General features: G+C 37.5%; 1 protein-coding gene across 1 annotated transcript; it reads left to right on the top strand.

Moving 5' to 3' along the window:
* The first annotated feature begins 8,779 nt into the window (after positions 1–8,779).
* On the top strand, positions 8,780–9,946 carry LOC104419862 (cysteine-rich and transmembrane domain-containing protein WIH2). Its single transcript, XM_010031663.3, has 3 exons — positions 8,780–8,965; positions 9,228–9,417; positions 9,646–9,946. The coding sequence occupies exons 1-3, from the start codon at positions 8,932–8,934 to the stop codon at positions 9,689–9,691; spliced, it is 270 nt and encodes an 89-aa protein (XP_010029965.1). The 5' UTR covers positions 8,780–8,931; the 3' UTR covers positions 9,692–9,946.
* The last annotated feature ends 56 nt before the right edge of the window (positions 9,947–10,002 follow it).

Genomic DNA, 10,002 nt, shown 5'->3' with positions numbered 1-10,002 from the left:
ATGAACTGTACTAATGTGCAGGGAGGTGCTGAGGCGAAGTAAGTCTCATTTGATGGGTGTTTAGGCTGCCTCTAGATGTATTATCTTTTTAATTGGAGTTTAGGGTGTAGACTCTATAAGATTTTTATTTCACCCTGTCGTGGGTTACTAATTTCAGGGCCGTAGCGTGGAGGATCCAGAGCCGAGGCTGAAGTGTCCAGAGTGTAGATGGCCTAGGGGTTTCTTTTTTAGTTAGACCTTTTGTGCATAAACCAGATGTGTTTATAAATTGTGTTTTGTTTGAATTTGTTGTCCTACTTTTCTATCCCATGTTTGTTTGTTGTCTAGAGATTGTTTAATTCGCTTCCGCCTATGTTTAAAATGAATGGGTTGGCGACGCGTCCTAGAAACATCGTAATTTGATCGACCATCGAGGGATGCGTGCATGCTCGAGGTTCGGGGCGTGACAATTGCCATGTCATCTCATGTTGTGTCATTTAGTGATTGCATGTTTAGAGTCATATAAATTAAATTGCATGTCACAAGTCATTAGTTAAATTGGGATCACATAGACTTAAAATTACACTTATGTATTGCTTATAGTTTAAGTTTTATAAAAAAAGAATAAAGAAAACCAAAAAAAAATTATATGTCATTACATATAGAAATTATGTTAAGGACATGCATGCATTTTCTAGTTAATATCCTCTAGAAATTTGATGCATTGCAATTAATGGGCTTTTGCTTGCTTGAGGTATTTATGTTCATGCTCTATCTCTAGTAATTTATTTACTACTTTGATTATTGGTTGTTGCATTTTTTGTTGTGCCCTCGCATGATAATCTCTCGCTTGGTAGTGGTTTGAGTTAAAATTGACCAAGATTGCTTGCAAAATATTTTTGAAGTAAAGAGAAAATTTATTGAAAGGATATTAAGTTTTTCTAGTGTAATCAAGTTCTGTATCCATGAATCTTTGGTTTGAAGTAAACCTACACTTTATTTATGTGTCTAATCAACTTACCAATCATTGATTAGCAGCGACTCTTAAAAAATTTGAATTGCATGTTAAGCTAATTATTTTTAAAGCCCGAAAGTTATGGTTGGTATGAGATTGGGAGAATTTGTGCTAAGTCTTTGAAATAGTAATCCATTACCTTTCCCTTTGGTTTTTTTATATTTGGGAAGGTCGCAATAGTTTGGCTACTCCACTGATAACTCGAATTAAAACTCTTAGTGGACTAGGGCATGAACTTTCTTTTTTTAAAAATGTTTTTGTATGGTAGTGTGGAGACAAAGTACGCCCCTAACATCATATGTTAAATATTTTTGTAGATGGGAGTTGTAAGAGGATTAGTCATTGCTAATCTTTGTTTTGCAGAGTAATGATGATAATGAATGTTTTAATTTGATATTGAAGGGGCTCTTGTATTAAAAATTGTCATGTGTGCCTCAAATGCTTTAACACCACGCATTAGCTCATACACCCTATCATTAGACCAAAACCGTAATTAGAAAAATATCTAAGAAGGTGTTGAGAAGGATATGACCTTAACTATGAGACCGTGAAATAAAGGTTGTCCTTCTCAACCCCAAATTTTCTTTCTTGGTGTCAAAAGGGTTTATCTTTGTTCATGAGACCGTGTGACTATAGGATACCTTTTTGATTGAGTCAGAGTTAAGAGAACCTGATCTTAGTACTCAAGACTGCAATTAATCTGAGCATCCTCTTGGGCGCATTTGTTAAGCCTTTAGTTTAAACATCAAACTTCACTTGTTCATGTGCATGTCCATGCCTTGTTGTATAGTTATTAACCCATTCTCTCATGTTGTTCATATAATATCTTAAAATTCAAACATTCTCAAGATATATGAAATGGTTAATTTATCAATGTATTGTAACTGAATTTACTCTGAACTGATTACTCATGAGTAACTAATCTATTAGGAGGGGCTATAAAGGATTAAAACGTGAACGACCGGAGAATTCAATAACGGACGGACTACTCAACCGTAAAGATCAACAAGGACAATATTGCATTGTTATAAGTCAATTAGCGAATGAATACAAATCGACTTGATAGAAGTATGTAATTAGTTTACGAATGATTTTACACTATTACAATGTTTGTTGGGAACGACAATAAATTGATTTTCTATTAATCTTATACTCAGGGTAAGTAATTGATTCATCACGATTACCTGACAATCGAGGGTTGTCAATGATTTGAAGATGTACAAACGTGGATCGAAAATTATCGACAGTGAGTCACACACACGAGAACTCTTAAAACTCTTAAAGGCCACTTGATAGTTTCGGTCGTACTAAAGTTGCATTTGATCAATTTTAACCATGAAATTTAATTCAATTTCGGGTATTGAACTTTCAAAAGATTCAAGACTATCCTATTGGACGTCGCCTCAATTATATTCGATTTATTGGTAAACATTAAATTTCCAAATAAAGATTAGTATGTCGAGAATTGGAAGTTGGAAAAAGGAGCTAGGCCAAGCCCATTTTAGTAATTGGACCCAGAGGCAAAGTTGGAAATTTATGTAAAATTTGTGAAATGACCATTTTGCCCCTTCTAAAAGGTTTAGCAAAAAGACAAAAGGGACAAAGAGCTTGGAGGAGAGGATTTTAAGGGTTTGGGTGAGATTGGCATGATGAGGAGGATTTTGGGGGGAAATCTCTCCCCCCGCCCCCCTCCCTCCCTCCCTCTCCAAGCCGGCTGAAACTCCTTCCTCCATCTCCTCTCATTTTTCTTCATCTTCTTCTTCTTCTTCTTCTTCTTCTTCTTCTTCTTCCTCATTTCCTCCATAGCCACCCTTGTTGTTGCTATGATCACTGGTATTCACACTACTGCCCATCCCTCACATGATCGCACCACCACCACCCACTCAACGTCGTGCCGTTTGCCGTCCCTTAAGCCATAGGCCCCATCACCACCGAACACTCCCCAAGCTTGGCTGTGAGTCCAAGCTTTGCCAAGTGATGCCATTTGTGCCACTGTTTGAACTACAAACGTCATGCCCTTGTCACCGTTGCGTTACCATCGCTGTGAGCTCATCATTGCTGTAAACCATGAATTAACTTCCTCATTCTGGATTAGAGTGTTAATTGCATTTAGGGTAGGATTATATTATGGTAATGGTGGTTAGTGTTAGTTAATGACGGTTTAGCATTAATTGCATTTAAGGATGGATTATATTAACGCTAATTATAGTTAGTCTTAATTAAGGACAATTAGTGCTAATTAAGGATAACTTAGTGTTAATTGTGCTTAAGGGTAGTTTAGATTATGGCTAATTGCAATTAGTTTAATTGATGATAGTTAATCTTAATTAATTGTAATTAGGCTTAATTAATTATAGTTAGTTTAGTAAATAGCGGTTAGGCTTAATTAATTATAATTAATCTTAATTAATGATGATTAGCGCTAATTAACGACGGATTAGTCAATAAGTAGAATTTATATTTGAATTATTGGATGAAGTTTTGCATAATTCTTGTTGTTTGAAGCTTGTATGCCTTGAAAATAATTGCCCAATCCATAAACCTCATATGCTATTGTAAAGAAAGGTTTTAAGGATACATAAATGATAACTCATGAAGTGTCATGTTCAAATGCCATGTTTTATGTGTTAATTGGAGCGATGAAGTTTTAAAATAAAAGTGTGCAAAGTTTGGCGAGGTAATTTTATATACATGACCACGTGTGATTATTTTACCGTAATTTTACATGTGAAAAATTACCGGAGTTTATTGTTTGAGCATGAACTCTGTTTGCATTAGGCTGATTAATGGCAAATAAGATTGACATGAGTATTGACATGCTTGAATGGTCACTCAATGGAATCCGTCACCCAACGGAAGTTTGGGAATGATGCCCAATTTTTGTTAGATGCCTAGTGAGGTCCAGATGCCTAATTGCAATTGAGGGCTGACCGGTGCTCCTTAAGAAATGCCATCTATGGCGGGGGTTATAAATGATGCCGTGTCTGATGGGGCAGAATGATGCCCAATCATACTAAAAGACTGCCAACTCTTGTGTTGGCTGTGGCTTGAGGGTCGTAATAATTAAAACGTGTGTGAATGCAATGTGCATTGATATGTATGAGTTGTATTCTGATTAGTTGTTAAGTTTGTTGCATTATTAGGGGCATATGTGAATTAATAATATGCAGGGATGTTCCAAGGCAAGGTAAGTATATATAACACTACATGTTTAGGCTGTCTCCGAGACGAATCAGAGTCCTAATTGAGGCTTAGGTCATTGATTTACTGAGATTTTTATCTCACTCATCGTTGTTTGTTCTTTTCAGGCCCATAGTACGGAACACCATCACGTGCAATTTGAGATCCTTATGGACGACGATATGGTCATGACCTCATACCTTGTTATAGGGTCCAAGCAGGTAAATGAGCTCGTGGTTACTACAGTGTAGGTAGATGAGGGGTTGGTCCATTGGGTGCCCCATAAGTTTAAGGCCTAGTTTATTCAGGAGGGAGAAGATCATTTTGGCCCAATCCATGGTTTTGATGGACCACCTGGCAAGGGAATTGGAGAGTAGGTGTGGGATCCGATGGACATCGACACCTTTGATGGTGACGTTGAGAATTTGGAGACTAACCTAGATGTGGAGGAGTACCCTTCAACTGTGATCCCGAGACTCCTCTAGATACCATGGCTGGCCTTTACCTTAGAGAAGCTTAAGTTAACCCTGACCCTACAAATTTTTATGTTGGTCAGTAGGAAGTCGCCCCTTTTGAATGGGTTTGTAATTACTAAACCTCCTAGGATTAACGGTAATTAAAAAAAAGTTGTGTGTGTCTGTGTGTGTGTGTGTGTTTTTTTTTTTTTTGGGAAATGTTTGATGTTGTGTTTATACTATCCCAATTATTATGTTTGACTGATATTTATATATAATGCTTCTGCTTGCAGTTCATCTAAAGGATAAAAAGAATGGGTTGGCGACGCGTTCTAGGATGTTGCAACTAAATGACTGTTGAGGGATGTTCGCACACTCGGGGTTTAAGGCGTGATGGTTCATTTTTGCAATTTAATTATTTTCTTATGCTTAAATATCCTAAATATCTAGTGAAGTTATCTAATCTGTAACATCCCCCACAAACGCAATGTGAGTTCAAACAAATTAACTTGAGTTCGAAAAGTAATTCGAACAAACGTCGCAAAATCTTTAATTGCTATGAGATAAGTGAGCTGCAGAAATGAGCTGAGTGGATCCGAGGTGGGGCAGTGCATATGATGGCTCCAAGCTTCCGTTGACAATGAGATTTTACCATGTTGTTCATCAGATAGCAGCGAGTTGGGTGGCGGTGTCGGTTTCTTGAAACAAGAAGTGAAAAGCTGAGAATCGATAGCTAACAACATGCATCCTTTGCGGTCGACTTTGCTATTGGACTCGAACAACATGCATCATTTGGGGTCAACTTTGTTGTCGAAAGGTAATTGAATGTGGAAACAGCAAGTGGAATAAGCCAGACTTTGCTAAGCAAAAGTTACTATGCGAATATGCAACTTCGAGGCATTAAAAAATACTTCAGTGAAAAAGAAAAGCTCAACTTGGCGAGGTGTCGCCGGCCACCATGGCGCTTACTCAAACAGGAATGAGGCACTCGGATGAACACTACTGAGTGGTGGGGATGGATTTATTTTGCTATGGGTGCATGGGTGCGTTGGTTGCGAAGTGACAATAGGGTTGTCTTACGAAATGAGGCTTTAATACCAAATTAAGAATAATGCAGAAGATAAAAATTGAGAAATTTACCCACCCCGTGGTGGTCAAGTTGGTGGAATCGCACGTTGGCCACACGCAAGTTGGGGTTCGATTCCCCAACTCGTCATAATGTGCAACTAAAGTGGGGAGCTGTGGGAGGTGGGTCCCTATGCTAGCACCTCCCGTGGTTTATGCGTAGCTACTATCGGCTGCAAGGCAGTTCCACGGTTATCAAAAAAAAAAAAAATTGAGAAATTTTAGCATATGTCAATATATGTGGAAAAGAGTGCATAGGCTTATTTATAAGCCGTATTAGATGACTAGCTAAGAAAATTAAATCAGAAATGCAAAATCAAAATAGGAAAATTAAAGAAAATATCCTAAATATTGATATTTAGGATATCTCTAAATCTAGAATTAGCTTTAATGATTAGAGACTTTGTCCTCTCTTTCTAGTTTTGAATTTCAGTTTCGTCGGGAGCACTTTAAGAATAGAATCCTTATACACCAGCCCTATACAAAGGACTGAGATTTTTAAGATCACCGGAAGGCGGTCTTGTCAAGGTGTGCAAAAGGTTGTCCCGCCATCACCTGAGTGTTCAACATTTCTTACCTATGAACGCTGGAAGTGGGACAAAAACGTGAGAGTCCGAGCTGTTGGAAACAGTCAAGAGAACAGAAAATTCAGCATATATAGTAATAGAATATGTAACATTGGGGTTGAAGGAAATAAAAATGACTGAAATTATTTGCGTTCACACTTTGAAAGATCATCATCACATGGCCATGTTCGCACCTTCTGTGTTCCGAAGTTAAATAAGGAGTAAGTTATGTGCGTTCACATTCGCTTTGCCAGTAAGTCAAAGGGTACAATATGGGAGTTCGAGCTGTGCAAGTTCATAGCAATATGGGTACGAGGATTCTTCGAAAATATTTATATTCGATATCAACTTGATTGCGAGTGTTCGGATTGAATGGCGGGGCAACATCTGCACCTGCATATGAGTCATTATGACTTGTAAAATTATATTCACTCTTATATTCACTCCTCTAAACTCATGAAGGCCCTTCACTCATCTTCTTCTGGGTGGGTCACATACAAATTCATATTGTTGGATCGATAGAAAAAGGCAGGTGCGATGCACGCACCGAGGGAGTAGTGTGAACTCTAGATTTGTTGTAATAACTTACTGAGACAAAAAGGTGGTAGTGGGGTTAGTGTTGTGAACTCTAGATTTGTTGAAATAACTTATTGAGACAAAAGTAACTTCTATGATCTCATGGAAGAATGCATATTGACAACAATTACAAGTTGGTGAGTTAGGTTTTCTTAATCTAGGGTATAAAAGTAGTCATGACTATGACTAGAGCTGGGCCCAAAGATCTATTAAAAAAGCATAATTGCACCTAGATTGAGGATTTTAAGTGGACAATGATGTTTATACGTTTTGGGTGTCACAAATGACGCATTGAGATTATCACCTAAAGTAAGCATCATATTACGTGGGAAGTAAAGATTATTTCATTTTGTTCTTTGCTATTCGCCAATGAGAAACAATACACTAGAATAACTCTATCAGCCTAAGCTGTAATTCGTGGATATGAGTGTAACGATTGTCGATTGTGAAAGCCTACATGCTTGTAAATGAGAAAGAACTAATTTTCAATGAATTGTGTGTCAGCTAATGATTCCTACTCAAACAAAATTGGAATTAGACTGTATACAAGTCAACTTTGATCGGTAAATCTCACAAGGTGAGCTGACACAGTTTATAACATAACAAGATAGAAATGCATTAACCCCAACCACCCCCCCCCCTCCCCCCGCGGAAACACACACACACACACACACATATATATATGTATATATATAATGATATACATGTCAACACTTATGAGAACTTGCACGCCCTTATAGTATCAATGCATAATGTAAATGTACATCCACATTGAACTTGTAGTTCTGACTACGTGATTATTTTTCACATTTCATCCAGACAAGTTACTTCAGTTTGCATTTGTTTTCAATTTGTTTTGAGAACAAAACCTGATGGGTTGCTTTCTTGGTTGATGATGCTGCTTTGGCCGTATAGCTGATGCGAGTTCGAGTACCCCTTAAGGCAATGCCTCAATTCACGTGTGGGAGAGGGATTGACCTTATCATCCCATGAGGTTTGGTCTATGGCGACCGATTCAAGTAAGGACTGCAGGGTTTCCTTGTAGTTATGTGATTAAAATTCCTCGGCAACTTTTTCAAATAGACTTTGCTAATTAGCTTGTTATAGTATCCCATAGTATTTAATTGATTTTGTAACCACGTTTTCGTACGTGGCTGGATTCTTCTACTCATTTCAAAGCTTGTAGTCATTACTGGAGAGAATCTACATAGTTCATTATCTTAAATTTTTGCTAGGGAAATGAAATTCATTGTCGGAGAACAAGAGCTTTCTCAAAAGATCACTATTTGCTAGGAAACATTACCCAAAAAGTCCTAAATTTTTTTTAATTGTGTTAATTCAATTATAAACCTTTTTTATTTTGATAATTCAATCATAAACTTTTTATATTTGTATTAATTCAGTTCATTTTATCAATTTTGACCGGTCAACGCTAATATGGCACTGTTAACGTTAACGTAGACTTTTTTTTAATACTTTTTATTATTATCTTTTTTTTTCTTAGTACTTGCCCCAACCCTAAGTGGATGGAAAAAAAACTAAAAGTACGAAAAAAAGAAAAAAATTATAAATATTTCCAAAAAAAATATTAAAATATTATTAAAAAATCTACATCAGTACCATTCCGCCAAAATTTGCCGGATGGGTTGAATTAACATAAATGCAAAATGTTTAGGATTGAATTGATTTCAAAAAGATATTAGGACTGAATTAGCACGATTATGATATATTTAAGACTTTTTTTTTTAACTCTCCCCTATTTGCTGTTCATTAATTAAGTACTCTATTTCCATCCATAATTATTTAGCGGGATGATGGAAAAGTCATGGTCACTACACTTAGCGATACCCCTTATATTTGGAGCAACTTTTGAGGTTTACAATTATACACTTATTTTAAAAAGGCCGAAAAAGCAAGGGGGAAAGAAAGGCTGATCTCTCGCTCCATTTCGTTGTACCAAGATCTCCGTCGAGATTTTGCAGGTTTTGTAAGAGCAGAGGAGGAGGCGAGGTCTTGGTCTTATCCAATTCTCACGATGAGTTATTACAATCAACCACCGCCTCCATCCGGTTCTCATCTTCATCCGTCTCTCCTTCTTTGGTTTTCTCTGTTTCCCCGTTTCTTGATTTTGAATACTCCGCAAAATGATTGCTTGCATCTCCTGATTTTAAATGTTGATGCATATTTCATGTTCTCAGTAGTCAAAGATTAGATTGAAAATGGCAAAATGGCAGATCTTTGGTTTTCTTTTAGAGCTTAAACCTGACTCTGGTAAGATGAACTTCAGATTAGGGCTAACTTGCGTTTATGGCTTTCCCTGTGAAAGTGTAGCATATCCGCCAGGACCATATCCGCCAGGACCATATCCGAAGGATGCTTATCCACCGCCTGCTGCATATCCACCACCGGGTTACGCTCAGCAATATCCCCCGCTGCCGGCCTATGCCCCGCCACCTCCGGTCATCCAGCCTCCACCGCCCCCCCACCAAGACCAAAAAAATGTCGGTTTCTTGGAAGGCTGGTTAGCTCTCTCTCTCTCTCTCTCTCTCTCTAGTCAATTCTTGATATAAATTCCCAGTGTTTATACCTAGTTTGTTCAGGGTCAAAAGCAATAAGAAGAAGAAAAACAGCCGTTTAATTAGAATTAGCGAACTATGGTGAAATCGATATGATCAGATTTTGAAAAGCCAATTTTTAACTCCAGTTATGTGATGTATCGTACTCTTTCTTTTTCATTACGAATTTGCAGTTTGGCTGCTCTTTGTTGCTGCTGTCTCTTGGACGCTTGCTTCTGATCTCTCCTCCAACATCTCGTGGAACGGGTTCCTGCTACCTATCCTGTCTATGTTTGAGTTTGTTAAATAAATTCGGGTTTCTTTTCTATAAAGGAAACTCCCCATGTTGTCGAGTTGATAACTTTATGAATGTCCTTTCATTTGTCATACTAAATCATGGGAGGTGTTCTATTCAATTCAGCAGCATAATAATGTTATTTGCTGCATTATCTGTAATGAATGAAGCTAAAAGATTTCCTGTCTTCTTGCAACTTCTTTAATTATCTTTTCTGTTCACTCATTATAGCATTAGCTATCTGTAATTGAAGACG

The sequence above is a fragment of the Eucalyptus grandis genome, chromosome 3 (assembly GCF_016545825.1).
Source record: "Eucalyptus grandis isolate ANBG69807.140 chromosome 3, ASM1654582v1, whole genome shotgun sequence".
Lineage (NCBI taxonomy): Eukaryota > Viridiplantae > Streptophyta > Magnoliopsida > Myrtales > Myrtaceae > Eucalyptus > Eucalyptus grandis.
The sequence above is the reverse complement of the archived record's forward strand: the minus strand, read 5'-3'. Positions and strand labels throughout refer to the sequence as shown.